This window comes from Xenopus tropicalis, chromosome 7, assembly GCF_000004195.4.
Source record: "Xenopus tropicalis strain Nigerian chromosome 7, UCB_Xtro_10.0, whole genome shotgun sequence".
Classification (NCBI taxonomy): Eukaryota; Metazoa; Chordata; class Amphibia; order Anura; family Pipidae; genus Xenopus; species Xenopus tropicalis.
This window is the reverse complement of record NC_030683.2, coordinates 1,453,713-1,470,321: the sequence shown is the minus strand read 5'-3', so window position 1 is coordinate 1,470,321 and position 16,609 is coordinate 1,453,713. Positions and strand designations below refer to the sequence as shown.

The 16,609-nt window shown below is 49.5% G+C and overlaps 1 protein-coding gene across 1 annotated transcript in view; it reads right to left on the bottom strand.

Moving 5' to 3' along the window:
- The window catches only part of sorcs1 (sortilin related VPS10 domain containing receptor 1), a 197,556-nt gene that overhangs the window by 66,773 nt on the left and 114,174 nt on the right, over positions 1-16,609 (bottom strand). Inside the window, 2 exon segments of the mRNA XM_031905713.1 lie at positions 11,984-12,057; positions 12,979-13,137. Of these exon segments, the coding sequence (XP_031761573.1) occupies positions 11,984-12,057; positions 12,979-13,137 (233 nt within the window).

Sequence of the window (16,609 nt, the reverse complement as noted above, 5' to 3'; positions counted from 1 at the left end):
GGGTTCTGTGCCCCCCATATAAAGGCACAAGGCTGCAGGCTGAGTTATACAGGGAACTCTGAGTATCACTCATGTATTATAAGGATAATGTACCCCCTACTGTAAATGATAAGGATATTAGCAGTCACTGAGGGGTTCTGTGCCCCCCATTATAAAAGGCACAAGGCTGCAGGCTGAGTTATACAGGGAACTCTGAGTATCACTCATGTATTATAAGGGATACTGTACCCCCTACTGTAAATGATAAGGATATTAGCAGTCACTGATGGGTTCTGTGCCCCCCCATATAAAGGCACAAGGCTGCGGGCTGAGTTATACAGGGAACTCTGGGTATCACTCATGTATTATAAGGGATACTGTACCCCCTACTGTAAATGATAAGGATATAAGCAGTCACTGAGGGGTTCTGTGCCCCCCATATAAAGGCACAAGGCTGCAGGCTGAGTTATACAGGGAACTCTGAGTATCACTCATGTATTATAAGGGATAATGTACCCCCTACTGTAAATGATAAGGATATTAGCAGTCACTGAGGGGTTCTGTGCCCCCCATATAAAGGCACAAGGCTGCAGGCTGAGTTATACAGGGAACTCTGAGTATCACTCATGTATTATAAGGGATAATGTACCCCCTACTGTAAATGATAAGGATATTAGCAGTCACTGAGGGAGTCTGTGCCCCCCATATAAAGGCACAAGGCTGCAGGCTGAGTTATACAGGGAACTCTGAGTATCACTCATGTATTATAAGGGATAATGTACCCCCTACTGTAAATGATAAGGATATTAGCAGTCACTGAGGGGTTCTGTGCCCCCCATATAAAGGCACAAGGCTGCAGGCTGAGTTATACAGGGAACTCTGAGTATCACTCATGTATTATAAGGGATACTGTACCCCCTACTGTAAATGATAAGGATATTAGCAGTCACTGAGGGGTTCTGTGCCCATATAAAGTAACTGATAGGTCAGCGGCAGTGAGTATAGAGGAGGCGGAGCTATATAAAGGTACCAGTAAGTAGAGATAATTGGGATATCGTCATGTTTAATTTATGAATAACTCGCCCCGATGTCAGAAATGACAATTTCTATGGTTACAGGGATTTATAAAGCAGTAAATGTATTTATTACATACAGACAATGATACAATATTCCCCCCCCCCTGCTCCCAGTGCAGAACCTACAGACTTTCCCTATGGGAAACAGAATCACAGAATCGCCAGTTGGTTGTTTGTGGGATAAAAAAGGAGATGAATAAGAGATTCCTGAATGTGATGTTCCTTCTCTCTCCGAGTGTCAGTGTCCTGGGGGGGCAAGAAAGCATTTGGGGGGGTTCTATACTGTCTGGACTGCAGGAGCCCAAAGGGTTACATGTTAGTCCCCTTAATAACCTGAACCCCAATATATAAACCCTAATAACCCCAATCTATAAACCCTAATAACCCCAATATAAACCCTAATAACCCCAATATATAAACCCTAATAACCCCAATCTATAAACCCTAATAACCCCAATCTATAAACCCTAATAACCCCAATCTATAAACCCTAATAACCCCAATATATAAACCCTAATAAAATATAATAACCAATCTATAAACCTAATAACCCCAATCTATATAACCTAATAACCCAATCTAATATAACCCCTAATAAACCCTATAACCTAATAACCCCATATATAAACCCTATAACCCTAATATACCTCCCAATATATAAACCCTAATAATAACCCAATACAATATAATAACACTAATAACCCCAATCTATAAACCCTAATAACCAATCTAATATAACCCAATATAATAAACCCTAATAACCCCAATCTATAAACCCTAATATATAAACCCTAATAACCCAATCTATAAACCCTAATAACCCCCAATATATAAACCCTAATATATAAACCCTAATAACCCCTAATCCAATAAATATAAACCCTAATACCCCCAATCTATAAACCCTAATAACCCCAAATCTATAAACCCTAATCCCCATCCCCCCAATCTATAAACCCTAATAACCCCTAAACCCTAATAACCCAATATATAAACCCTAATAACCCCCATCTATAAACCCATATATAAACCTAATAACCCCAATCTATAAACCCTAATAACCCCAATATATAAACCCTAATAACCCCAATATATAAACCCTAATAACCCCAATCTATAAACCCTAATATACTAAACCTATAACCCAATATATAAACCCTAATAACCCCAATATATAAACCCTAATAACCCCAATATATAAACCCTAATAACCCTAATATATAAACCCTAATAACCCCAATATATAAACCCTAATAACCCCAATATATAAACCCTAATAACCCCAATATATAAACCCTAATAACCCCAATATATAAACCCTAATAACCCCAATATATAAACCCTAATAACCCCAATATATAAACCCTAATAACCCCAATATATAAACCCTAATAGTAGTAGAACATTTAGATCAGAAGGAGAGACGGGTACAACTATGGGGCTGACAAGACCCCTATGAGACCCTTCTTTTTAGAGCCAAGGGACATCCTACAGTTGTGGGGGGTCTTACTCAGTAAGGAGGGGGCGCTTGGGCCTGTACTGGAAATGCCAGGGCCTATTTTGAAGCCCAGTCCAGCCTTGGTTTCCATGCCAACCTGCCATTTAGCAACACTGATAGGAAGTTAAATATCTTTATCACAATATCCCGTGCCAAATGCCCCCCAACAATCACCCCTCTCATAGTCACTGAAGGCTCTTCCTGTAGCCTTGGCAACCAAATCCAGATCCATCTACACTGAGAATTCACACAACTATATCCCACTGAGGACTTTATATATAGCAGCAATGTGTCCCCTAGACCATACGATGGGGCAGCCCCCAATAGTTGCTCTCGGCCATGTGATCTAATCGCAGCAAGGAAATAAAATCCAGACTTCTGAAGCCAAAGCTTGAGCAACCATCGTACCCATTGAGTAATCTAGAACCTTCTTATTTCCCCTATATTCTTTCATTCATCCCGTTGGACCTGCGTTGGCCAACCATGTATTTGCAAAAGCTTAGAAGAAGGCACGCAGGATCTTCTGTAGGCCACTGGCCCACTCTGTGCCGACCTTCCTATGATATGGGGCAACAGCCCACAGACAGTTCCATGGCTTCTCCTCGTCTATTGGGCTTGGAGCTCCCAGGGAGTGAGGGGGCACCAGTGTCCTAAACCTGAGACCTAACATATCAAGGTCCCATTGCAGGAGGATTCATCTTGTTTGGACTCCATTTTGCTACACAGTTTGGCCAAGGGGCTTTCTTGCTTATCTTGCAGATGTTTATCTAGAACTCCCACTGGAAGGAACCTAACTGACTTAGGCCAAATCCTTTCCCATCTCCTTGACGGTATCTAATAACCCATAAATACCAGTGGAATGGAGACATCTTCTTACCAACCTACGGGCGAAAGCGAATATGTCCCCCCCCATTATCTTGTCACAAAGTAACCGTCACGTTGCGCTGAGAGCCCCGAGATAATGTCTCCGTAATTCAATTAGAGGTCATATTCACCACCAGAGATTTATCATCGGCAAATACCTCGGCGGCTGTGTATTCTGCGCATTCGGAATTATTGCGACGAACGTCCCCGGTGATTACTGTGATGTATAAAGAGATCCTGAGGGTAAATGTAAATGTCTTCATATAACGAGAAGCCGCGGAACTCGCTCCTCGCTCTGTAGATACTTTATTATTTTATGCTAATTGCGATAAAAACGGGATTTTATTGAAATAAGGGACTTGATTCAGTCTGAAGAGAAACGTCTCCTATAGAAAAAATGAGGTTACCGACTCCCTAGGGATTAAATATGGTTGCCCTAGGCAACAGGACCAGGGATAGGGGTGGAATACTCCAGCTACCCAGGGTGCAACCAGTGGCCAATGTCCTACATCTGTGGGTGATTCAATTGCTTCAAAAATGAAGATGGCGCCACCAATCAAGTCTCTTTGCCCAAGAGTTGGTGGTAAATCACTGACGGATGAACAAGGGCAAGTGGGGCAACAACAGTGATGAAACCTACCCCGCAGCCACCCAGGAGAGTCGAGTCTTTTGGGGGCCCATGACTAATAAAGCATATTCACTACGATCAATCAACATGGAAAAATAACAAAGAAGATTCCATTTAAGAGGGTTCAACATCCCAGAGGGGCCCCGTATCCCCAATAATTAGCTGAAGGCTGGCTCCAGGAAACCCTGGGGTATGATTTCTTTTGGACACAATTTGAGGGTGAAAAAGTCCACAGAACATCTTCCCTGCAAGACCTGGGCCTTTTCATGCTGCCCTACAGGCCCCAAGTTGCCTTAATGACATTATCTTGTTGTATACTCTTCATCTTGCCCTACTGCCTCCATCTTGCCCTACTGCCTCCATCTTGCCCTACTGTCTCCAACTTGCCCTACTGTCTCCATCTTGCCCTACTGTCTCCATCTTGCCCTACTGTTCCCATCTTGCCCTACTGTCTCCATCTTGTCCTACTGTCTCCATCTTGACCCTCTGTCTCCATCTTGTCCTACTGTCTCCATCTTGTCCTACTGTCTCCATCTTATTTCCTTACTGCCCGCAGTCTGCCCTACTGTCTCCATCTTGCCCTACTGTCTCCATCTTGTATCCTACTGTCCCTATCTTGCCCTACTGTCTCCATCTTGCCGTATCTGATCTCCATCTTGGTTCGGACCATGACTGTCCCCATCTAGTGCAGAAGTGAAGAAGCTAGCTGCAACGAGTGTGCGCGATCTGTCACTGACTCCTCCATCCATTCTTGCCCACTCGTTCATCGCATCTTCTCCATACGTGTTGAAATGATTGCGGCCTAGCTCCGCAATGCTTGTCGCGACCTGACCCTATCTTGCCCTACTGTCTCCATTCTTCCCTTATGAGCTGTACTCACAGACTAGCCTTAGCCCTACTGTCTCCATCTTTCCTACTGTCCCTATCTTGCCCTACTGTCTCCATCTTGCCCTACTGATCGTCCGATCTGATCGCTACTGTCTCCATCTTGCCACTGAGCTGTGCTCCATTTATAGTCCTACTTTCCGCGCAGGCTTCAGCGCTACTGTAGCCTATCGCCAAGATGGCCATGACTGTCTCCATCTTGCCCTAGCTGTCTCCATCTTGTTCCTACAATGTCGCATAGGGACCAGATCGTGTGCGCAACTACTGTCTCCATTCTATGAATCCTTACGTATGTTCTCCAAACAGTAGGACTGCAAGATGCGGGCACTAGATAGGAAAAGATGGAGACAGTAGGGCAAGATGGACACTAGTAGGGCTGACTGCGGCCACAGTAGTGGCATACCATGATGGACTGTCCCCACCCAGATAGCGACAGAATGTATGCACAGTATGGCCACTACTTGTAGCGACTGGATCATTGTCGACAGCTACTAGGTCGCATCGGCATCACTGCCCTACTAGTCTTTCTATCTGTTGTCCTACTGTACTCCATGCTTGCCCGTACAGGCTAGTCTGGCGCGACATGCTTTGTCCTACTGTCCCATCTTGCCCTTACTGTCTCCATCTTGCCCTACTGTCACCATTTCTTGTCCTACTGTCCCCTCTACTACCACTCCTATTTCCCGGACTTAGGACAAGAATGCCCTACTGTCTCCATCTATGACTCGGTACATCGTGCTCCATCTCTGTCCTACTGTCTAGCCCATCTTGGCAAGCATTGACCGCTCTCCATCTTGTACTTACCGTGTTACTGCTCTTACTAGCTCCCATCTTGCGCATAAGCATTTTCTTCGTCGTTAGCCCTACTTGGTCCCCAGTCTTGCGCCTACTGGTCATACCAGACCATTGTGCGTACGTACAGTAGCCCACCAAAAGATTGGAGCTAGTTAGGCGCCATACTTTCGATTCATCTTTGCTCTACTGTCTCCGATTCCTTGTCCTTACTTCTCCATCTGTGTTCCGAACGGGTACTACGTATCTTGCACCCTACATAGGTCTCACTATCTGCCCTAGCTGTCGCCACATCAGTTTAGCCCTACTGGTCTCCCAAGATGGTAGAACCTCTAGGTCGGCACCACTGTCCCCAATACTGTGTACGACCTACTGTACCTCATCATTGCAGGCGTGCTACATGGTTATCCATTGGGTGGACCCCTACCTGTCCCATCTTGCCCTTACTGTCCCCATCTTAGGAATGTCCTCCCAACTGTCGCCCATCTAGTCCTGATGCTGGAATCCCCATCTTATGCTACCTACTGTCTCCGAGTCTCATATCACTACTGTCTCCATCTTGCGCTACTGATCTCCATCTTTGCCCTACTGTCCCCATGGCATGATGCCCTTACTGTCCCCATCAGTGTTCCTTCACAATGTCATGCGCGCATCATTGTCCTACTGTCCCCATCTTGCCCTTACTGTCTCATCTTGCCCTACTGTCTTCATCGATCCCTGCCTACCTTACTGTAGTTCAATCTTGCCGCAAACCCTAAATCTCTGCATTAAGTCTTGCCCTTACTGTCTTTGCCAATCTGTGAGACCAGTGTATAGTCCCCATTCTTGCCCCCTACTGACCTGTCCATCTGGACGCCGTTAACTGTCTTCAATCTTTGCGGTTCCTACATGTGCTATCATCTTGCCCTACATGTTGATTCATCTTGCCCTAATGTCCTACCATCTTTGCGATCCTACGTGTCTCCGATTCTGTACTACTCGTCTCCATCTTGACTCAGCTACTGTCTCCAATCTGAAGCATGGAGCATCTGATCTCCATCTTAGTGTGTCACTGTGCATTTGCAAGCATATGTGCCTATCATGTGCATCACGATTGTGCGCACTCAGAGCGTCTATCGGCATAGCATATGGTACAGTACTGTCTCAATTATGCATTCAAGTATGCGGCTACTGTACATCCATTCTTAGGTGGGCCCACATGAATAGGCTGCTGCTTACCGGAGGAACTGACAAGGGAGCGAGCCAAGTCGGCATGGCTTACTCCACGTCGTCTATGTAGTAGGCAACTATGAGAGCTGCACCAACGGAGGTGAGTGAGCAAGAGTGGGGAGCAACACCGGAGTGTCCTAAGAGAGACAGAGAATGTGGGAGACAGGCGGGGCCAAAGCGATATCAAATTGACCCATGACCCTCGCAGGAGAGAATTCGATCTTGTTTGCGACTCCATTTTGCTACACAGTTTTTGAGCCAAGGGGGCTCTCCAATTGATTATATGTGAGCGACTTTATGCTGAAACTCCCACTGAGGAGCAAACCTAACGTGAGCCTGTAGCCAAAGATCCTTTCCCCATCTCTCAGTTGACGCAATCTTAACTACCCAATAGAAATTCCGTGTGGAATACGAGAGACATTCTTTCTTAAGCGAGACGCCATACGGACGAAAAGCGAATTGAGTTCCCCCCCCATGTATCTTGGTCACACAAAAGTAAAACGTCACGTTGCGCTGAGAGCCCCGAAGATAATGATCTCCGTAATTCAATTGAGAGACGTACAGTAATTCCACCATCCAGAGGAATTTAGTCATCCCGGCAAAAACCTCGGCGGCTCGTGTATTTAGCGGCATTCGGAATTATTGCCGACGAAACGTCCCGGTGATTTATCGTGGTCAATGTGATAGGAAGGACAGTCGCTGAGGGGTAAGTGGTGAACCATGATCTTCATTATGAAAACGAGTTAGCACGCAGAACCTAAGTGGAGACAGTTCACGCCTCCTACGTACTGGATAGCCCCATTTATGTATTTATGTATGGCCTAATTGCTCGAGTAAAAACTCTGTTATTGAAATTATATAGGACGTTGATAATCAGTGGTGAAGCAAGGATAGGACGTCTCAGATTGGAATAGTAGATGAAGAGAAGTGCGAAGGTACCGCTCACAGCTAGGTATGTAAAGCTAATGGGTATGGCCCGTAGGCAAGATCAGGACCCAGATGGACAAGAATACTCCAGATACCCAGGGTGGCAAGACCAGTGGCCTAATGTCGCGCACATCTGAGTGGGTGATTCAATTGCTAGTCAAAATGAATGATGGGCACCTCAATGCAGAGGTGCGTCTTGCGCCAAAAAGTGTGGTATTTTGATCAGGCTGACGGCAATGGAGACAAGGGCATAGTGGGGCAACACAGTGATGAAAATACGGCTGCGCCGCACCGCACCAGGAGAGTCGGTCTTTTGGGGGCTTCAGGCAATGAACTGATTGAAGATCAAGAGCATTAGTGTGCCACTGAGCGCATCAAGTCAACATGGAAAAGAAACACAGGAAGTTCCTTTAAGAGGGTTCAACAATCCAGAAGGGGCCCGAGGTGTAATCCCAGTAGTGACTAAATATAGACTGACAAGGCTTGACTCAGGAAACCCTGGGTATGATTTCTTTTGGACACAATTTGAGGGTGAAAAAGTCCACAGAACATTATGCCGCATAAGGATCAGAGTACCCTGGCGACCTTATGTCATGCTGCGCCTATCAGCCCCAAGTTAGCACTTAATGACGTATTGAATCATATTGTTAGTAGGACAATATGGACTCTTCATCTTGCGGACCTACATGCACGCTCTTAAGTCTGGTGGGCCAAGATCGCTACGATGAGTGTCCATCTTTGTTACCGGTCCCTACTGTCTCCATCTTGCGCCTTAACTGTCTCCATTTGTCCTGGCTGTCTCACATACTTGCACTGGGGACGACAGTTAGGCCCTACTGTTCCCCCATCTGGCCCTACGCTCCTCACATCTTGCACCTTTACGGCTCCATCTTGTCCTTTTGAGGCGTGTCGTACCAAGTCTTTTAATCATACGGATTACTACACGCCCATCTTGCGCCTACGTGTCTCCATCTAGCCCTTACTGTCTCCACTTGTTCCCTACTGTCCCCATCTTGCCCTAACTGTCTCCAATCTTGCCTCTGGTCTCCATCTTGTTCCTACTGTCCCCATCTTGCCCTACGTCTCCATTTGCCCTACTGTCTCCATCTTGTCCTTACTGTCCCCATCTTGCCCTACTGTTCCATCTTGCCCTACTTGTCTCCATCTTGTCCTACTGTCCCCATCTGCCCTACTGTCTCATCTTGCCCTTACTGCTCCATCTTGCCCTACTGTCTCCGATCTTGTCCGTACTGTCCTATCTTGCCCTACTTGTCTCATCTTGCCTACTGTCTCCATCTGTCCTACTCGTCCCATCTGCTCCTTACTGTCTCCAATTTGTCCTACTGTCGCCCATCTTGCCCCTACTGTGCCCATCTTGCCGCTACTGTCTCCATTCGCCCTACTGGTCTCCATCTTGTCCTTTACTGTTCCCATCTTGCCCTACTGTTCCATGCTTGTCTACTGTCTCCATCTTGCCCTACTGTCTCCATCTTGTCCTACTGTCCCCATCTTGCCCTACTGTCTCCATCTTGTCCTACTGTCCCCATCTTGCCCTACTGTCTCCATCTTGTCCTACTGTCTCCATCTTTCCTACTGTCTCCATCTATCCTACTGTCCCCATCTGCCCTACTGTCTCCATCTGCCCTACTGTCTCCATCTTGTCCTACTGTCCCCATCTTGCCCTTACTGTCTCCATCTTGCCCACTGTCCCAATCTTGTCCGTACTGCCCATCTTTCCCGACTGTCTCCATCTTGTCCACTGTCTCCATCTTGCCCTACTCTCCATCTTGTCCTACTGTTCTCCATCTTTGCCCTTACTGTCTCCATCTGTCCTACTGTCCCCATCTTGCCCTACTGTCTCCATCTTGCCCTACTGTCTCCATCTTGTTTACTGTCTCCATCTTGTCCTACTGTCCCTATCTTGCCCTACTGTTCCCATCTTGCCCTTACTGTCTCCTTTGTCCTTACTGTCTCCATCTGCCCTACTGTTCTCCATCTTGTCCTACTGTCCCCATCTTGCCCTACTGTGCCCATCTTGGCCCACTGTTCCAAATCTTGCCCTACTGTTCATCTTGTCCTTACTTGCCATCTTGCCCTACTGTCTCCATTCTTTCCTATACTGTCTCTCATCTTGCCCTCTGTGCTTGTCTCCATCTTGTCCTACTGTCTCCATCGTTGTCCTACTGTCCCCATCTTGCCCTACTTTCTTCATCTTGCTCTTACTGTCTCCATCTTGCCCTACTTCTTCATCTTGCTCTACTGTCCCCATCTTGCCCTACTTTCTTCATCTTGCCCTACTGTCCCCATCTTGCCCTACTGTCTCCATCTTGTCCTACTGTCCCCATCTTGCCCTACTTTCTTCATCTTGCTCTACTGTCTCCATCTTGTCCTACTGTCTCCATCTTGTCCTACTGTCTCTATCTTGCCCTACTGTCTCCATCTTGCCCTACTGTCCCCATCTTGCCCTACTGTCTCCATCTTGCCCTACTGTCCCCATCTTGCCCTACTGTCTCCATCTTGCCCTACTGTCCCCATCTTGCCCTACTGTCCCCCATCTTGTCCTACTGTCCCCATCTTGTCCTACTGTCCCATCTTGCCCTACTGTCTCCATCTTGTCCTACTGTCTCCATCTTGCCCTACTGTCTCCATCTTGCCCTACTGTCCCCATCTTGCCTACTGCCCATTTTCCTACTGTCCCCATCTTGTCCTACTGTCCCCATCTTGCCCTACTGTCTCCATCTTGCCCTACTGTCTTAATCTTGCCCTATTGTATTCATCTTGCCCTAATGTCTCCATCTTGCCCTACTGTCTCCATCTTGTCCTACTGTCCCCATCTTGCCCTACTGTCCCCATCTTGCCCTACTGTCTCAATCTTGCCCTACTGTCTTCATCTTGCCCTACTGTATTCATCTTGCCCTAATGTCTCCATCTTGCCCTACTGTCTCCATCTTGTCCTACTCTCTCCATCTTGCCCTACTGTCTCCATCTTGCCCTACTGTCTCCATCTTGTCCTACTGTCTCAATCTTGTCCTACTGTCTCCATCTTGCCCTACTGTCTCCATCTTGTCCTACTGTCTCAATCTTGTCCTACTGTCTCCATCTTGTCCTACTGTCTCATCTTGTCCTACTGTCTCCATCTTGCCCTACTGTCTCAATCTTGTCCTACTGTCTCCATCTTGCCCTACTGTCTCCATCTTGTCCTACTGTCTCAATCTTGTCCTACTGTCTCCATCTTGTCCTACTGTCTCCATCTTGCCCTACTGTCTCCATCTTGTCCTACTGTCTCCATCTTGTCCTACTGTCTCCATCTTGCCCACGGAACATCTTCCCTGCGACATGGCACCAGATCCTGCAAAAGTTCCTGCAAGAGCAAAGGGAAACTTAACCCTCATCGGGGGGAAGCTTATAAGGTCCTTATAATGAAGAACCCCTTCCTTTGCTGGTGGCTAAATCTCCTCTCCGCCGGGTTGGCGCGGGGTCATTATCCCTCGGGTGGTTGTTATGCCAACCCTGCAGCCAGCAATGAGGGAGAATTGCCCTATAGTGCGAATCCGCTTATCATTTCCCACAAGGCCTTGCAGCGCGGTGAGGGTTAACGCGGCTCCGATTTCACCGCGGCCCAATTAAAGAGAATGGGAGGCGGATTCATTTCTATTTCCCTTTCATTTCTCTACAATATTTTCATAATGACATTTTTTATTTGGCGGCGCGTGGGGGGGGCTTTGTTCCAAACCCGGCGCAGTGGGAGGCGCGGTGTTGCCGGCGGTAACAATACAACCTGCGCTTTCCCGGCTTTAAACTAACGATTCTCTATAGTCAGAGAGTAAAAAATAAAAACCTTGGGTTTCAATTAGTCCCGAAACTGCTAATTTCTCTTAGCAACCGCCCCCTGCACCCCGATTACCCATCAGGCACCACCTACACCTTCTCATTGTCTCCCCCCCCCCCATGAACGCAGCTCATTATCTTCATTTCAAAGGTTTCATTGGCCTGACATTTAACCCCTTACTTGCTGAACCCATCGCAGTCCCGAGCAGCCGACAGGTTAATGGGTGGCCCCGTTTCGGTGGCGCCGCTGCTTTTTGGACATTTACCAATAAAAAATCAAAGAAAATAAATATTTACCAATAAAATCGATTGGGCGCCACGGCCTCGCTGAGGAGGAGCCAACGCCGCCCAAACTCCGATGAGCTGAAGAGCTGGAAAAGAAATATAATAAATAGCACAAGGTCTTATTCCTGCCGGAACCCTACTGGGTCTATTGGTACCGACCCCCAGAAACAGTCCGATCTGCCACCCAGTCAGCTTGTCCCAGTATCATCATCATACCCCACTCTTACCCCACTATTAACATCTTGCCCTACTGTCCCCATCTTGCCCTACTGTCCCCATCTTGCCCTACTGTCCCCATCTTTTCCTACTGTCCCCATCTTGTCCTACTGTCTCCATCTTGCCCTACTGTCCCCATCTTGTCCTACTGTCTCCATCTTGCCCTACTGTCCCCATCTTGCCCTACTGTCCCCATCTTTTCCTACTGGTCCCCATTTTCCTACTGTCTCCATCTTGCCCTACTGTCTCCATCTTGTCCTACTGGTCTCCATCTTGCCTACTGTCCATCTTGCCCTACTGTCTCCATCTTGCCCCTACTTTCTCCATCTTGCCTACTTCTCATCTTGCCTACTGTCTCATCGTCCTACTGTCTCCATCTTGCCCTACTGTCTCCATCTTGCCCTACTGTCTCCATCTTGCCCTACTGTCCCCATCTTGCCTACTGTCCCCATCTTGCCCTACTCCCATCTTGCCTACTTCTCCATCTTGCCCTACTGTCTCCATCTTGCCCTACTGTTCCCCATCTTGCCCTACTGTCTCATCTTGCCTACTGACTCCATCTTGCCCTACTGTCTCCATCTTGTCCTACTGTCTCCATCTTGCCCTACTGTCTCCATCTTGCCCTACTGTCTCCATCTTGCCCTACTGTCCCCATCTTGCCCTACTGTCTCCATATTGTCCTACTGTCCCCATCTTGCCCTACTGTCCCCATCTTCCCCTACTGTCTCCATCTTGCCCTACGTCTCCAGACCAATCCATATCACGTGACATCTTACGGCCAATAAACTCACCTTCTGATCTTGGCTGTAGGCCAGAATCCAGTCTTCCTGCCTGGGGTGGAAGAGGAGGCTCTGAATGTAGAAATTCAGCCGGTATTTCTGGTAGGTGGCCCCTTCATCTGAGCTGATCATCAGGCTGCTCTCTATCTCGGGGTCTGTTAGTAGCATTATCTGTACAAGAGCAGGAATGAGATTAGCAAGCCCCCCAAACCCAATACTGTACCCCACTGTATAGTTCACAGTTCTCTAAATCTGGGATATCTTAACCATGGCTGTCCTGACTGAGAATTATGGGAATTGTAGTTTGCTAATCAAGAGAAAGTGTTAGTACATTGGAGAGCACAGTTATTCTTTATGGTATTTGTCAGAGGTGGCGCCGTGTCATTGGGCCAGAGGTGGCGCCGTGTCATTGGGCCAGAGGTGGCGCTGTGTCATGGGCCAGAGGTGGCGCTGTGTCATTGGGCCAGAGTGGCGCCGTGTCATTGGGCCAGAGTGGCGCTGTGTCATTGGCCAGAGGTGGCGCCGTGTCATTGGGCCAGAGGTGGCGCTGTGTCATTGGGCCAGAGGTGGCGCTGTGTCATTGGGCCAGAGGTGGCGCTGTGTCATTGGGCCAGAGGTGGCGCCGTGTCATTGGGCCAGAGGTGGCGCTGTGTCATTGGGCCAGAGGTGGCGCCGTGTCATTGGGCCAGAGGTGGCGCTGTGTCATTGGCCAGAGGTGGCGCCAGTGTCATTGGGCCAGAGGTGGCGCTGGTGTCATTTGGGCCAGAGGTGGCGCCGTGTCATTGGGCCAGAGGTGGCGCTGTGTCATTGGGCCAGAGGTGGCGCCGTGTCATTGGGCCAGAGGTGGCGCTGTGTCATTGGGCCAGAGGTGGCGCCGTGTCATTGGGCCAGAGGTGGCGCTGTGTCATTGGGCCAGAGGTGGCGCCGTGTCATTGGGCCAGAGGTGGCGCTGTGTCATTGGGCCAGAGGTGGGCCGTGTCATTGGCCAGTGGGTTATTGGGCCAGAGCGTGGGCGTGTCATTGGCCAGAGGTGGCGCCGTGTCATTGGGCCAGAGGTGGCGCCGTGTATTGGGCCAGAGGTGGCGCCGTGTCATTGGGCCAGAGGTGCGCCGTGTCATTGGCCAGAGGTGGCGCTGTGGTCATGGGCCAGAGGTGGCGCTGTGTCCATTTGGCCAGAGGTGGCGCCGTGTCATTGGGCCATGGCATTGAGAGGTGGCGCTGTGTCATTGTCATTGGGCCGCCGTGTCATTGGGCCAGAGGTGGTGCCCGTGTCATTGGGCCAGAGGGTCGCTGTGTCATTGCGGCAGAGGTGGCGCAGTGTCATTGGGCCAGAGTGGCGCCGTGTTATTGGGCCGAGGTGCGCTGTTGTCATTGCGGCCCAGAGGTGCGCCGTGTTATGGCCAGAGGTGGCGCCGTGTCATTTGGGCCAGAAGGTTGGCGCCGTGTCATTGGGCCAGAGTGGCGCTGTGTCATTGGCCAAGGTGGCGCCGTGTCATTGGGCCATAGGTGCGCCGTGGTTCATTGGGCCAGAGGTGGGCCGCGTGTCATTGGGCCAGAGGTGGCGCGTGTCCATTGGGCCAGAGGGGGCCGTGTTTGGCCGGGCGCTGTGTCATTGGGCCAGAGGTGGCGCCGTGTCATTGGGCCAGAGGTGGCGCTGTGTCATTTGGCCAGAGGTGGCGCCGTGTCATTGGGCCAGAGGTGGCGCAGTACAGCACTCAGTTCATCTGCTCCATATGAGGATCGGATTTAATAAAGAATTTGTACGGAGCGGTGTTGTTGAACTATAACTTTAAGCCCAGACAGCTGCAGGCGGATAGCAATAAGTACAGATCACAGGTCACCGCTTGGTTTTCTGCAACTTTCATTTCCCCCGGGACCCAATGTAACCGGGAGGGTGAAGGTTCTGGTTCAGTCAGAAGACGCGTGGGCCGGGCTGATATATGCGGCACTAATAACAATAATGATCCCCCGACTGATCCATCTCCTTCTGTACAAAGTCAATAAATCTGACACGGACCCCGAAACCCAACTCCCAGCAGCCATTTATCATCTGTTCTGTGAGACACAAGCGGCTCCCTCTCTGATTTATGGGCCCAGACCTCTGGGTATGGATCGGAAGCTCCGGTACCAGCTGGGCCCCCAGCGCATAGTGTAATGGAGAATGAGCGCCCCTCCCTGTATCCCCTACATACACCCCAATATTCATCCCAAGTCACTAGCCCTAATTTACTAAACATTATAACCAATAGCGTCCATATGGTTCCGCAGCGCAAAAGTCCAGGAAATAGAAAGTATTTGTTTTATTGTATCCATGTATTTATTGTATGTTAGTTGGGTTGGGTTTAGGGGGTGGGTGGGGTACATTGGGAGGGTGGTTGGCTTGGGTGGGTTGGGGTGGGTGGGGTTTGTTTGGGGTGGGTTGGGTGGGTGGATGGAGCGGTTGGGTAGGTGTGGTTGGGTTGGGTGGTTGGGGTGGGTTTTGGGTGGTGTTGGGGTGGGTTTTGGGTGGGTGAGGTTTGTTTGGGTGGTTGGGGTGATGGGCGTTGGTAGGTGTGGTTGGGTGGGTGGTTGGGTTGGATTTTGGGTGGGTGAGGTTTGGTTGGGGTGGGTGGATGGGGCGGTTGGGTAGGTGGATGGTGTGGTTGGGTGGTTGGGTTGGGGTTTTGGGTGGGTGAGGTTTGTTTGGGGTGGGTGGATGGGGCGGTTGGGTAGGTGGATGGTGTGGTGGGTGGTTGGGTTGGGTTTTGGGTGGTGAGGTTTGTTTGGGGTGGGTGGATGGGGGGTTGGTAGGTGATGGTGTGTTGGGTGTTGGGTTGGATTTTGGGTGGTGAGGTTGTTTGGGTGGTTGGATGGGCGGTTGGTAGGTGGATGTGTGTTGGGTTGGGGTGGGTTTGGTGGTGAGGTTTGTTTGGGGTGGGTGGATGGGGCGGTTGGGTAGGTGGATGGTGTGGTTGGGTGGTTGGTTTTTGGGTGGGTGAGGTTTGTTTGGGGTGGGTGGATGGGGCAGTTGGGTAGGTGGATGGTGTGGTTGGTTGGGTTGGGGTAGGTTTGGGGTGGTTGGGTTGGGGTGGTTGAGGGGCTCAGGCTGCGCACAGAACACAATTAAGACCCCGCGGAGCCCACACGGCGTCACTCAATGCGTTTCTCGCGGCTGATTTGTATTTAATCGCTCGCGGCGGCGCTTTCCTTTCCGTATTTCTCGCGCTGATATTTATGGCGGCTTTAATGCGAGTCTATAGGAGCCACAAATCAGTGGGGGAAGTGATTGGCCGCAGACCGTGCTGCTGTTCCTACTTAATCGGCTTTACCGAGCGAGACCACAAGCGCCGCGTTCCGCCCGACGCTCACTCGCTGCCGCGCTTATTAAGTGGCTCTTGTCAGAGACGATCCGTGTCATTTTATCTTATGGATCTGGGAACTCGCATTGTAGGGAGAATCCCCCCCCACTCCGGCCGCTGCCCGGCTTTAACCCTCGCCTGTCCCCGGCACAGCCACAGCTGAGAGGTAAATATCAGCCTATGGGGGAAGTTGTGTTTGGCCCCTGTGATGGGGCTTATTTGCCCGTGTTTGGGGCATTAACGACGGGGCTCCCCGACCAACATCTGGCCTGAAATCGGGCAGATTTTTCCGTCGGATCAGGGAC